Below are 14,895 nucleotides of genomic sequence, written 5' to 3' on the forward strand. Positions count from 1 at the left end.
TCTGGCCACGCAGAGTTCTAATCTCAGGGGATCTAAAGAAGGACATGGAAGAATTTGGGTGTGGACGTGGTGGAAGTGCAGTGGTCCCACCCGCAAAAACGGGGTGAAATAACCAGCACGCATCATTTACTGTCTGCCAGCAGGCACAATGCCATTGCAGGGATATGGGGATAGCGACCAAACTACTGCTGTGCAGGGGAACCCAGGGCAGCTGTGGCTGCCTGTACTGAGACCCGCATTGTGGAACCAACACTGTACTCAGTGCAGATGCCAAAGAGTCTAATTGTAGAAAGGTAGGGCTGGAAGGGACCTCAAGAGGTCATCTAGTCCATCTTGCTGGGCTGGACTAAGTATAGGTTCATGGGTAGAGAAGGCAGTCCCTGAGACAAGCTTACCGAACGTTTAAACTTCATCCAAAGGGGAGCAGGGCCCTGGCCCTGGCTGTGTGCTAGTGGTGGGTGCTTTGTCCCTTGCACAGTGGGTTTGTGGGCATGAGCTGGAGTTTGCTCCTCCTCCAGGCTGCTGGTTCATGGCACATGTCTGTGATTCTGCTGCAGTGGTACTCGTTCCAGCCCCCTCTCTCTATATCTGCCAATGGCACTGGGAGCGACTGGTGTGCACTGATGTCGGGACATAAAAACCTGCAGCTGCGGATGTGCTAGGGGCATCTGGGAGATGAGGGGAAGCACTGAATCAACACAGCCACCTCTGCTAGCAGGGCTCCTGGAGGGGCCACATCCGCAGGCTGTACTGCTGTCTCTGACAGATCCCCAGGAGGGGCAACTACAGAAGCTCTGCTTGGCTTCCCTCAGGCTGAATCCACCTACCAAGGCCATTCATGCCTTGCCAGTACAGGGACAGGGAACCTGGCCCAGTGAGGTCAGAGGGAGGGGTAACCAGAGCCAGAGGAGCTTTTCTAGGGTGAGATTTTCAGAAGCATGCGGTGTTGGTCTAACTCTGCTCCCATTGATGGGAATTCTACCGCTGAAGCCAATGAGAGTAGTGGAAGGTCAGCCCTGAGCAAAATCCAGTCCTTAATTCCTTGATGTAATGTATTGAAATTCAGCACCTTAACACTGATTTGCTGTTGATTTATCAGATTATGGGCCAGATCCTCCGCTGACGTAAATCAGCGTCGCTGCCTGGAAGTCAGCTCCATTGAACTTCCTGGAATTGGAGTGAACTCAGCGGAGATCTGCCCATTTCACTACCTGAGGATCTATCCGCCCATCTATCCGTCCCATTTATAACACACATCATCATGCCAGGCATCACGAAAAACACATGTAATCCACACACTGTGATGGACATGTCCCTAGCCTCTGTTTGCCAGAAGCTGGGAGTGGGCGACAGGGGATGGATCACTTGATGATTACCTGTTCTGTTAATTCCCTCTGGGGCACCTGGCATTGGCTACTGTCGGAAGACAGGATATTAGGCTAGATGGACCATGGGTCTGACCCCGTATCTTTCTTTCTTATGATGTAAATTGCAAAGATATTTATAAGCTGACTTTGTGTGAGACACAACTGGTCTCCGTCCAGAGCAAATACCTAATAATTTCTGTAGTTCTTAGATATAGACAGACTTGAGCTGAAGTCCTGGATGCACATACGCCTGAAATTGGTACATGTGAAGAAATTGGTGTTGGGTTACAACTGGAATTCGTCACTCATGTACTTCAAAGGGGGAGCAGGCAGCAGAGAGACATAAAGCAGGGACAATAAGTGGTATCATCCTGGCAAGGAGATGGGGCTTGTCTATACTGTGAAGGCTATAGCAGCCCAGCTGTGGCACCAGAACTATGCTGCTGTAGTGGGGAACCAGAGCGGGGGTTCCGTTGCTGCAGGAACTTCACCTCCCTGAGCAATGGTAGCTAGGTCAATGGACACGTTCTTCCATCGACCCAGCTGTGTCTAAACTTGGGTTAGGGTCTCATCGCTATATTGCTCTGGGCTGTGGATTTGTCATGCCCCTGAGTGTCATAGCTGTGTCGACCTACGTTTTTAAGTGTTGCCCAGGCTGTAGGTGCACCAAGGTGTTTATGCTTGCCACCGGTTTTGGAAGAATGCTCTCCCCTGGTGAGGGATGCCATCCTTCCACCTTCATTGCATGAAACAATCAATCCCCCCCACATCACGTTTTACCTGCAAATAATGAGCCTGGGAGTCTGTTGTCGTTACTGAGCATCAATATCCAACAGGGTCATCGTCTTTTTTTTAAATCCTCTGTCTTACTGCATGCTGTGTTGCCCAAGCGCGCATGCTGTCCCATGGCACTACTCTGTTGGATGTCTGCCCATAAAAAGCTAAGCTCACCTGGCTTTGTAGCTTTCAATCTTGTCTTGGGGAAGCAGGCCTCCCTGCTGTCCCTGCAATTGCCTCTGTTCCTTGCCTTTCCCTCTAGTGCAATGATCAATCCCAATCGGATTACTGGCATGTGTCTCCTTTCCCCTTGTGCCTTGGCTGGGTTCATTCCCAAACATGCCGCTCTGTTCGTTTTCCCAGTTGGGTGTCATCTGATTTACATGCCTTCCTTTCCTTGTCAAATAGAAATGGAACAGCATTTTACAGCAATTAGAGGCCAAACTCAGATGTCAGGGTCCGGATGTGGGTGTAAATCTGGAGTATTGCTACCATCTCCAGCAGAGTTGCTGCAGATTTACACTGGGGTAACTTGAGTGACTATAGTTTTTGATCTGTAACGTGAGATGATCTGCATCTCCTTGGTCACTGACCTGAATATTTTGGCAGGAATGTTATCATGGGCCAGATCAGTGTAAATGGCTTTACGCTGACTTCAGCGGCACTGGGCCCATTGACCGCAGCTGAACACTTTCTCCTCTGTTCTTCTTCCAGAGGTGTCCCTGTGGGTGCTCCGCTCCAGGTGTTGGTGCATCCCTGTGCCTTTGCTTGGAGATTTTTACAGCAGTACTCGTACCGGTCGCGCACACGCGGAGCCTGTCCCCCCGCTCTGAGTGTACCTTAATAGTACGCGTGCGAGACCGGTCTCCTCAGTTCCTTCTCTACTGTCCCCAGCCTGAGACGGAGCTCAGCAGACTCGTTAGAGACTTTTCTTTTCCTTCGTTCATATACCTTCCCTCTTCGTTAGTTCGTTACCAGTAGCAATTCGATAACATTTTCCTGTCTTTTTTCTCTCTAAAATGACAAAAAAATATATATTTTTTCCTTCGTTCCTGTCAGAGGCAGCCGCTTCCGACATGCCTGGCTCCCCAGGCTTTGAGCACTGCTCTAATTGCAGTGATGCCAGCCCTCTTTCAGAATGCCATGCAAAATGTATAAAAGGTTTGGGGAAGTCACACATCCCCCCAAAATGTGCCCACTGTGGCAAACTTAAATCCAGGGCACGCAAGGACAGGGAGCTGAGATTAAAACTCCTCCTCTTTCAGTAATCTCTAGGGTCCGCTTCAGACTTGGGTGCCGACTCAGCTACATGCCACAGCCCCCCCACCTCAAGGAAAGACAAGAACACTGAAAAAAACCAGCACTCTCTCTCACCCCCAAAGAGTTCTTTGTGGGACAAGACTTCTCTACAGCCTCCCTCCTGATGCTTCCCCGGTTGAGCACTTTTGATGCGCCGGGCTCCTCCAGTGCTGTGTGAAACCTACCTGCCGCTGCGGAAGCGATGCCAACACATTCTGACATGCCTGATCCCCCACAGACTATTCTTGCTCTCCTGGCACTGTCTCCTGCTGAGCTGACTGGAAATGAAATGATGCTCAAGACACTGAGGCAGAGGAACCTTTCTTCATAGCAGATTCCTCTTGCACAGCCCTCACCTCACAGAGGAGCTCCAGCACCGCAGTTTACACAGTTAAGGGACCTGCTGGTGTCACTTATCCTGCAGTCACCCCTGCTTAATGCTCCAAATGCTCAGTCAGGGTCCGCGCAGCCTTCCTCCAGTGATGAGGAAGCTGGTCTGCAGGGGGAGTTTTCACCATATCAAATCTCCCATCTTCAGTCCCCAATCAATAGAGGTCATAGAAAAATGACTTTGTCATACTCTCAGGATCCTGCCCCATGGAGTGTGACTCCCTGGATGGCACCACCCATGCCCTTCCCATCACAGTGGCAATATTAGGCTCCTTGGGCATCTTATCCTCGAGACCACAATCGCTATACCACCACAGCCAGGTGTGACACCTGCCTGCCACTACTGGCTGACGAACCTGCCACTGATGTAAGGGTCCAGGCAGCACCATCATGACCTGCCTCTAACCCAGTAGACCCACTTGTTACGCCTGATGAAACCCTACTGCCTCCTGCCCCATCATCTTCAGATGATTTCTCAAAATTTCAAGATCTTTTCAAAAGAGTTGCAAGTGAGTTAAGCATTACCTTGGAGGAGGTTCCTGAACAGCAGCATGAGTTAACGGACATCCTGCAACCCTCTTCTTCCTCTAGGATTGTACTACTGATCAACGCAGCCCTTTTGGAATCTGCTAAGGCCATCTGGCAAACTCCCATTGCAAGCCTACTAACTTGTAAGCAAGCGGACTGCAAGTGTCTTATTCCTTTAAAGGGCTCTGAATTCCTTTTCACATACCTAGTGCCAAACTTGCTGGTAGTAGACACAGTCATCCAAAAGACCAGCACCAGTTTCCCCACTCCACCCCATCTGACAAGGACAGTAAAGGATTAGATCTGCTCGGGCATAAAGTATATGCACCTTCTACATTACAAATTTTGCAGTGCTAATTATACTGCCGTTCTGGCAAAATATGACCACAGAAGTTGCAACGAATTCATGGACTTTATTGATGACATTCCAAAAGAAAAAAAGCCAACTATTTACGGCTCTAGTTTCCGAGAGAGAAATCATCTCATATACTATTCTTCAAGCAGCCCTCCATGCAGCCAATTCTGCAGCAAGATCTACTGCTACAGCAGTTGTCATGTGCCAAGGTTCATGGCTCTCCTCCTCCTTTCCTTGAGAGATCCAGAGTATCACTGAAGATCTTCCCTTCAATGACGACAAACTCTTGGCCTTCGCGATGAATGACGTACTTCACTCAACTCTGCCCAGGGTGGTGGTAGGGGAGGTTCGTCCCTCAGCAGGGCTGCGGGGTATCCCACCGCCTCGCTACAGGCCCACATTCTGCTCGCCTGTCCACTTGAGCTGCTGCAGTCAGGAGTATCTGTGGGCAGAATTCACCTTCCTTCTGTGATGATTTTGTCTTATCGTGGGACTAGAAGTCCTAACCAAGATCAGGGCCCCATTGTGCCAGGAGCTATACAAACACATAATGGGAGCCAGTCCTGACCCCACCAGGCTTGCTGTTTAAATAGATCCTAGAAAAGAAGCTTGATCTCCTCATTTCACAGTTCCAAGGTCGCACGGAGAGTCTGCAGCAGAGTCAGTGTCCTGAGTTGCAGTACAGTGTCTCAGCCACATGATCTTGCCTCTCTGTGCCATAGGGCACATTCGGCACTCCTGCCCACTCAGCACCACACTGGCAGGGCTGCATGGGCTTAAGTCTTTGCAGAAGCTGGGTCAATCTCTTCCCTCTGGCCAGCATGTACCTGCGCACAGTCTGTATCGTCTTCTGTAATAACCACTCGCTCCCCTGCTGAGAGTCTGTGCTTGCTCCAGAATCAGCGTTCCATGTGTTCACAACCATCTGTCACAGCAGATGCAGCTCCTGGGCAGGGAGGCATTGGCCCCCTTGGGGTTGGGTCTTAAAAATTCAGGGTTCTTTTATCTGTGTTTTAAAGGTGTGTGGCCCTTTAAGAGCAGGAGGCTGTCCTGATGGACTATAGTCTTTGGAGCCTATGCTGCCCGGCCCTGTCCCCTATGCAGTCCCACCTATTCCAGTGATGTTGCACGCAGGGTATCTGTTAGTTCAGAAGCTGGCTTTTTAAGAGCACCAAGCTGCAAACGGATTGAGCTAGAGGAGCCAAGCAAAATCTTTGCCCCAAACTGAGAGAGATTGTTTTGGTGAGACTTCTGCTATTCTGGGTTCTGTCATGTGAAGGGGATGAAATTCCCCCTTGCAGTCAGCCAGCATGAAACTCATCCACCCCTCAGAGCTTAAGTGGTCTAGTGCATAGATCTTTTGTTGGTGTAACCCACTGTTTGGGGTGTGTGTGTGTGTGTGTGTGTTCCCTTCTGCACCTGATCCACAGAGAATAGGATCTTCTACAGCTTCTAGCTACAGGGCTTTTTTTTAGCTCATGCTTTAGCTCTGGAGGTTCCTGGTTCAAACCCCAGGTACAATCATGATGATGGGCATCACACTGGACTTCTGCATGGGGTGAATTTCATCTAGGAGGCGGGAGTGCTGAAATAGCATGTGATAGAGCCTCTCCTTGTAGTGCTTCTGGTCTAATCAGAGGCAAGAAATACTGGAAAGCACATGTGCAATATGGAATTTCAAGTTAACTGCGCTTTGCTTTACTGTGATACCATTCATACATTTCATTTTTACTTAAAATGAAAGCAAGGTCATTCCACAGGGAAATAGTAGCTTGTTTTTCAGAGAAATTGAGCAGCCCCAGATCCCCTGGAAGCCAAAGGTTGCTGCAGATGCTCAACACCTTTCTAAGTCAGCCTGCTTATTTGAGTGTCTAAATACGGGTTTAGGTGTCTAACTTTAGATGCCTAAATTTGAAAGCATTGGTCAAATATTCCCACAGCTACTGTAACATGGCTGCATAGAATATATTTTGTAAAGTATAAATGCACTGGCCTAAACGGTAATCCAAACCACAGTGGTATATATGCTGTTGTAATTTGACCAAGATAATTATGCTCTGGGAATGTTAATTTTGAATTTTCCTGATGCTTGGGTGCTGAAATTCACCATATTTACATTGTTGCATGACAGTGCACTGAGTTTATACTACATAATAATTATTTTTAGCATTCTCTTCTTTAAGACTTTGCTCCAGCAAAGCATTTATACATGTCCTTAGCTTTCAGCACTTAAATATTCCCAGTGAAACCCTTAAAGTTAAGTGTGTGTTTAAGAGCTGTGCAGGACTGGGACCTAAAGCACTTTATAAATATTAACTAACGAAGATCCAGATTCGGCCTACTTGTATGTGGCTTCACAGTGCAGAGGGGTGTGTGTGTGTGTGTGTGTGTGTGGAGCTTCCCCCCCTTGCACAGTCCATGTAATAAATGGTGAGAATTATATTCGCCATACTCAAGGAAGTGCAAGGGGTGCTCCATAATTATGGCCCTGGGGAATGCCCCAAAGAGGCCACGGAGGACAGGGGAGGTGGTGGTGTGGTAGCCTCTGTCACTGTCTGTGCTCTGAACTCTACTCTGAGCATTTGCTGGTTTTGTACAACCACCAGCTCCCAGCCTTTAGACTAGGGGTCAGAGGCTGCTGCTGACAGTTGTAGCAAAGTCTGGAGGGAAGAGACAGTATTTGGTGTGAGGGCTCACGTCTGCCACTGCCATGGCATCACCTGTAGATCTCCGGAAGGGACGGAGTTAATGCAGTTACACAATCTGTGCGCTTCAGCCTCTGGTACCTGGAGGTGGGATTTCCTGATGTAATAACCTTGCCTGTTTGAAGCCCCCATGGAGCCCACAGACTTCCATTAGCAGGGTTCATTCAGAGCATAGGATCTGACCTTGGTCCATCTAGTCTAGTAGTCTGTCTCCAGCAGTGACCAGTACAATTAATTCTCTCTTATTTTACCTTCCTCCATTCCTAGGTGAGTGCCTTTGCTATGAGGGTTACATGAAAGACCCGGTGCACAAGCATCTCTGCATCCGGAACGAGTGGGGCACGAACCAGGGGTAAGTTTGATGGACCACAAATAGCAAAACATTCTACTGACTTTATGAACGTTCCCTGTTGGAGCAACCCCATGGATGGGGAGTCAATGGGATTGAGCCACATACCTCTGGATCTAAAAGCAAGAGTCTCTACTGCATGAGGTGAAGGACCAGCAGGCTTGGGAGCATTAGTAGACTCGTACACTGCTTAATGGGATCCAACCACTAGAGGTGGATAAAGAGACTTATTTGGTCAGCATGTTCCGTGGTTACTTTCTTTTGGTCCAGACTCTTGGAAGGTGCATTTACAGGGTAACAACCATCAGAGATAGGCAGGATGGGCTTTATAAAGGACAAAACCTGCCAGGCAAACACGGTGGGTTTTTCTGAGCGAGTCAGACAATTAGCGGACAGTGGGAACACAATGGCCTTCGTGTAGAGTATCTGGGTTCAGCAAAGCATTTGCTACGGTATCTCTCGCATGACATCTTCCTGAAAGAATGAATGGAAATTGGCTTGGAGAAGAGTAACATCAAGGTCTGTGTAGTCTGCAGCAAGCTGGATCTAAGCTCTATTGCAAAGGCCTTGGGGTTCTGGAATGCAGCAGACTAAAAATATTGCAATAGGGTAAATAAAAAAAATGAGAGGTTTATATTTAATTAAGTATGAAAATGAATAACCCAGTCTGTACAGAACTCCTGCTGTTCATTTTTGTTTTACATTCACTGGGCTGAGTCCTCGGCAGGTGCCTGTTTAGACCAGCTGATGATCCGGACCAATGTGTTTCATACCACCCATTAATTTTCAGCATGCAACAGAGCTTTGTGCTGCTGGCGTATAGCTGCAGTGTGGAAGTTGTCAGCTGGCTAGGGCACAGCTGGCATCTAGGAAGTGGTGGGAGGCCATTGGGGGTTGGGAGAGAAGCAGGTTAGTTGGGTATTTTTGCACAAACAATCGGCAGTGAACAGTATTGACACTGAAATGATCATTGTTAGGTTTCAGATCAGACAGCCCAGTGACATTAATAGAATTGGTCAACACCTTTCTAAACCCCATTATCTGCCAACCACATTCTATCACTCTGCACTCTGCTCACATTTGGAATGTTACACTGGCAAACACAAGTGCTAGAAACACGTTTTATGAGATGATTGCTGAGATTCAGGACAACATTTCTGTGGCAATGAGTGGATTCTTTGGCTGTGAAACTGTGGGACCCTTGAGTACAGTCATAGGAACTGAACGCACCTCAAAGAGAGGGTCAGGAGAATAGCAATGCACAGAATTTGGGAGTGGTGTCCAGTGGCTTGTTGCAAGGGTGGTGGTTCTGTCTCGACTTAATTAACATTTTCAATTAACAGTAATAATCAACAACAAATTTGATCCAAGGACAGCAGTGTGCTTTATACTGTAACCACCTATCATCCTGGCAGGCCAGTGAGCATCGTTGGAATCTTGCTTAAGAGTATGGGAACCACTGTTCTCTGCTAAATGGGATCAGAACAGAGCAGCAGGTGAAGGCTCTGTGCTGCTAGTCTTGGGCCAAACCCAGAGAGCTGCTGAGCATCTCCATCTCCTCCCTCCAGGATTTGCCCTGTCGATTAATTAACAGTGGCCGATTCTACTGGTGGTGCTAACAGTTAATGTGTGTGACTCCATTGCCCTCTAGTGGATGGCTGCAGCCTAGGGAGAAGATAGAAGGGATACCGACTGGAGATTCTCTTTGGAGCTCAAGTGGCTGGTCCCTGTGCAGCTGAAGGTTCCAAGTTCTGTCGTTGCTGCTGCAAAGTTCTAGGGAGCCATGCTGAGCAGCACAGGGATATCAGTGCAGTCCTAGGAGACCATGGGTTTGTTACAGTGTCATGGAGTAGTCCAGGGTTACCGAGGGAGGCAGTTCTCCAGCATCCCTCTTCACTGCCATGGCTACAAGTCCATCCTTCCCTCCTAAGTTCAGCGCTCTGGAAAAGGGGATGAAAAAGCACATTTATTCCATTGGCAGATGCTGTGAAACCAAGAGGTGTTTTTTGAACACCAGGGGGAAGAGATAATGAATATAGAGGAACCCATAGAGATTAGAATCATGGCTAAGAAATAACATAATGAGATGCAGTCCGGGAAAATGCAAGCTAATGAATTTGAGGGAAAATAACTTGCAGTGCAGAGCTGCATGAAGAAAGTGAAGCGGCAATGCTGAAAGTGAGATGGAGCTGATTGCCTACATTGCATTACATCGGAGCGGCGGGAGCCCGATTTTCAGAGTTGCTGATGTGGGCATCTTATAGCAGTGCTGGACAGCAGAATTTCCAGTGTATTATGAGAGCTGCTTAAATGTGCTGAAAATTTGTCGAATTAGACACCTGATCGCTGTGTTGTGGGGAAAAGAATGGGACAGACACAGTTTGCTGCAGATCTTAGTGGCTAAATGGCAAAAGTGTTTTGGTTTTCACCCAAACAAAAAATCAGATTTCAATGAAAAGTCAAAAATTTTCAGACATGTTCATTTGTGTCTACATGTTCAATGGAACTCCCCTGCCCTCTCCAGTTTTGGAGCCTAAGATCCAGATCGTCAGTTGGTGTGGATCAGTAATGTAGCTCCATCACAGTCAAACAGCTGAAGCTCTGGCCCTGTACGTCTCGGTTCTTTTCTTTCTATCCAAACAAAATGTTAGGCCTTTAAACAATATGCATCTTAAATTGGCTAAATGCAAATGTATACATCTGGGAACAAAGAATGTAGGCCATACTCATCAGGAACCCATAGGAGACTGTATCCTGGGAAGCAGTGACTTTCAAAACCTGTCTTGGTAGATAATCATCTGAACATGAGCTCCCAGTGCAAAGCGGGGGCCAAAAGGGGTAATGCAATCCTTGGATGCATAAACAGGTGAATCTGGAGTAGGATCACAGAGGTTATTTTACCACTGTATTGGCACTGGTGCGAGTGTTGCTGGAACACTGTGTCCAGTTCTGGTATCCACAATTCAAGAAGGACATTGATAAATTAGAGAGGGTTCAGAGAAAAGTCTAACCTGATCCAGTGGCTGGAAGTTGAAGCTGGACAAATTCAGACTGGAAATAAGATGTAAATTTTTAATGGTCAGAGTAATTAACCATTGGAACAATTTCTCAAAGGTCGGGGTGGATTCTCCATCACTGACAATCGTTAAATCCAGCTTGGATTTTTTTTTAAAAGATCTGCTCTAGGCATTATTTGGAAAGTTGTCTGGCTTGTGCTATACTCAAGATCAGATGAGATGGTTCCTTCTGGCCTTGAAATCTGTTACCAAAGAGAGACCCCATTATGTAAGACCCACCTCAAAAACGTGTGAATGTTGTCAGAGGTATTGCCATTGTGTGGCCTTGTGGCGACACGGCTGAGCAAAGGGGACAAGTAAAGAAATGTATTCAAAGGGAGTCCAAGTCCCCAGGCAAGTCTTACTGGCTAAATGTGTGTGCACGTATGCAGGGCCTGCTTTAGGAGGTGTGGGGCCCAATTCGAACAGTTTTGATGGGGCCCCGGCAGAGATGACTTAAAAAAAAAATGTAAAAAAACCCAAAACACGTGGGGCTTGTACTCACCGGGCGGTGCTCCAAGTCTTTGGCGGCACTTCAGCGGCGGGTCCGTCACTCACTCCAGGTCTTCAGTGGCACTGAAGGACCCACCGCCGAAGTGCCGCTGAAGACCTGGAGCGCCGCCAGGTGAGTAAAAATTAAAAAGGCGCTTCTAGCCCGGGAAGGGATTCTCACTGGGCACGGGACCCTCTTGGGTGTGAGGCCCAATTTGGGGGAATTAGTGGAATAGGCCTAAAGCTGGCCCTGCACGTGTGTCCTTCCCCTAGCCTTGGGCAGCCAGCTGGGAGATGGATTTTCCTTTAGAGGAGATAAAGAGGGCAGTGGTTTTCAATCTTTTTTTTTTTTTCGGGACCCCGTTGAAGAAAATAGTTGATGTCTGTGACCCAGCGAAGCTGGCTGAGAGGGGTTTGGAGTGTGGGAGGGGCTCAGGACTGGGGCAGAGGGTTGGGGTGCAGGGGTGAGGGCTGTGGAGTGTGTCCGGAAATGAGGGGTTCAGGGTATGGGAGGAGGCTCTGGGCTGGGGCAGGGGGTTGAGGTGCGGGAGGGAGTCAGAGTTCTGGGCTGGAGGTGCAGGCTCCGGGGTGGGGCTGGGGATGAGGGGTTTGGGATGCAGAAAGGGGTTCCGGGTTTGGGGGAGGTCTGGGGCAGGGGATTGGGGTGCGAGAGGGGGTCAGGGATCAGGGCTAGGGGTGCAGGCTCTGTGGTGGGGCTGAGGTGAGGGGTTTGGGGTGCAGAAAGGGGTTCCGGGTTTGAGGGAGGTCTGGGGCAGGGGATTGGGGTGCGAGAGGGGGTCAGGGATCTGGGCTAGGGGTGCAGGCTCTGTGGTGGGGTCGGGGATGAGGGGTTTGGGGTGCAGAAAGTGGTTCTGGGTTTGGGGGGGCTCAGGGCTGGGGCAGGGGATTGGGGCACTAGGTTGGGGCATGGTCTTACCTCTGGTGGCTCCCAGTCAGTGGTGCAACCAGGTGCAGAGGCAGGCTTTCCACCTGTCCTGGCACCATGGACAGCACTGCGCCTGGAAGCAGCCTGCAGCAGGTCCAGCTCCTAGGTAGCGGTGTCCAAACGGCTCAGCATGGCTCTCGCCCACAGGCACTCCCCCCTCAGCTCCCGTTGACTGGTTCCCAGCCAATGGACGTGCGGAGCCCGTGCTTGGGGCAGGGGCAGCACGCAGAGCCCCGTGGCCCCCACTGTATAGAAGCTGAACCCGCTGCTGGCCGCTTCCAGGGTGCAGTGCGGTGTCTGAACAGGTAGGCACTATTCTGCCTTAGCTGGGCAGCACCCCCGAAGGGACATTAAACATCCCGGTTGGCAGTGCTGACCTGAGCTGCTAGAGTCCCTGGGTGCTGAGCAAGGTGACCCAGTGCCTTACTTTGAAAACTTTGAAAAACACTGGAATAGGGTACTCCCAGCTGGGTCATTTTTTCTGCCTGCCCAGTGCTGGTCCTGGTTAAGCTACTGACCAGTGATCTGTACCTCCCACTCCAGATTCCCCACTTGCCAGACAAGAGTAGTAGTCCTGTGGGATCAGCACTCCCTCCTCAGCAGGAGAATTAGCTCTTCCTCCTGTTTTAATAGAAAAGAGGGAGTTACACTTGCCTTCGCAGTGCCTCACTATTAGCCATCTCCTCCCCATGCAGCAGTCACACTGGCTTTTTTTGTTTGCTCGTGATGCTGTGCAGCTATCTCCAGGGTCATGTTTGTTTGCGTTACCTTTCTGCCATTGCTGCCTGAGAATCTCTCCCTCCTCCATACCTTCCCAAATCCTTTTGGCCTTAAAGGATTGCAGATTTGCATGCATTTCCATATATTTGCATAAATACAGGCACAAACCTTCAGATGCCGATTCCTTCCTGTTTTAAAGCTATTCTGAAATGCCCCAGCATGTGGAGATAATTGCATGGCTTTGTGTGGGGCCCAGAATGCTTGATGGGTTCTGCATAGAGATAGATTAAGTCACCAGAGCTTGATGAAATACATCCTAGAATACTCAGGGAGCTGACTGAGGAGATATCTCATCAGTGGCTATTAGCCAGGGTGGGCTGGGATGGCGTTCCTAGCCTCTGTTTGCCAGAAGCTAGAAACGGGTGATAGGGAATGGATCACTTGATGATTACCTGTTCATTCCCTCTGGGGCACCTGGCATTGGCCACTGTCGGTAGACAGGATACTGGGCTAAGTGGACCTTTCATCTGACTTAGTATGGCCGTTCTTATGTTCTTATCTGAGCCATCAGTGATTATCTTAGATAAGTCATGGAAAACTGGAGAGATTCCAGAGGACTGGAAAAGAGCAAATACAGTGCCAATCTATAACAAGGGGAATAAGGATAATCTAGGGAGTTACAGACCAGTCAGCTAACTTCAATACCCAGAAAGATAATGGAGCAAATAATTAAGCAGTCAATTTGCAAATACCTAAAAGAGAATAGGGTGATAAGTAACAGTCAACATGGATTTGTCAAGAACAAATTGTGTCAAACCAGTCTAATAGCTTTCTTTGACAGGGTAACAAGCCTTGTGGATAGAGGGAAGTGATAGATACGGTATATCTTAACCTGAGTAAGGGTTTTGATACTGCCTTGCATGACCTTATCATAAACAAACTAGAGAAATACAACCTAGATGGAGCTGCTATGAGGTGGGTGCATAACTGGTTGGAAAACCATTCCCAGAGAATAGTTATCAGAGGTTCACTATCAAGCTGGAAAGGCATATGGAGTGGGATCCCTTCTGAGTCCGGTTTTGTTCAATATCTTCATCAGTGATTTAGGTAATGGCACAGAGAGTACACTTACAAAGTTTGTGGATGATACCAAGCTGGGAGGGGTTGCAAGTACTTTGGAAGATAGGAATAAAATTCAAAATGATCTGGACAAACTAGAGAAATGATCTGAAGAAAACAGGATGAAATTCAATAAGGACAAATGGAAAAATACTCCACTTAGGAAGGAACAATCAGTTGCACACACACAAAAAAAAGGGAAATAACTGCCTAGGAAGAAGTACTGCAGAAAGGAATCTGGGGTCATAGTGGATCACAAATTAAATATGAGTCAACAGTGTAACACTTTTGCAAAAAAAGGGAACATCATTCTGGGACGTATTAGCAGGAATGTTGTAAGCAAGAAGTAAATTTTCCGCTCTACGCTGCGCAGATTAGGCTTCAATAGGAGTACTGTGTCCAGTTCTGGGTGCCATATTTCAGGAAAGATGTGGACAAATTGGAGAAAGTACAGAGAGGAGCAACAAAAATGATTAAAGGTCTAGAAAACACGACCTATAAGGGAAGACCGAAAAACCTGGGTTTGTTTAGTCCGGAGATGAGATGACTGAGGAGGGACATAACAGTTTTCAAGTACATAAAAGATGGTTACAAGTAGGAAGGAGAAACATTGTTGTTCTTAACCTCTGAGAATAGGACAAGAAGCAATCGGCTTAAATTGCAGCAAGGGAGATTTAGGTTGGACATTAGGAAAAACTTCCTGTCAGGATGGTTAAGCATTGGCATAAATTGCCTAGGTACAGTAACTCCTCACTTAAAGTCGTCCCGGTTAATGTTGTGTCATTGTTACAT

The 14,895-nt window shown here is 48.2% G+C and overlaps 1 protein-coding gene across 3 annotated transcripts in view; it reads left to right on the forward strand.

Annotated features, from left to right (window-relative positions):
* Positions 1 to 14,895, forward strand: part of ASTN1 (astrotactin 1) — a 192,362-nt gene that overhangs the window by 90,009 nt on the left and 87,458 nt on the right. For all 3 annotated transcript variants that reach the window (XM_032804803.2, XM_032804804.2, XM_075067914.1), the window contains exon 8: positions 7,689 to 7,773. In XM_032804803.2, coding sequence (XP_032660694.1) covers positions 7,689 to 7,773 — 85 coding nt within the window. The remainder of the gene's footprint in view (positions 1 to 7,688; positions 7,774 to 14,895) is intronic.

The sequence above is a fragment of the Chelonoidis abingdonii genome, chromosome 7 (assembly GCF_003597395.2).
Source record: "Chelonoidis abingdonii isolate Lonesome George chromosome 7, CheloAbing_2.0, whole genome shotgun sequence".
NCBI lineage: Eukaryota > Metazoa > Chordata > Testudines > Testudinidae > Chelonoidis > Chelonoidis abingdonii.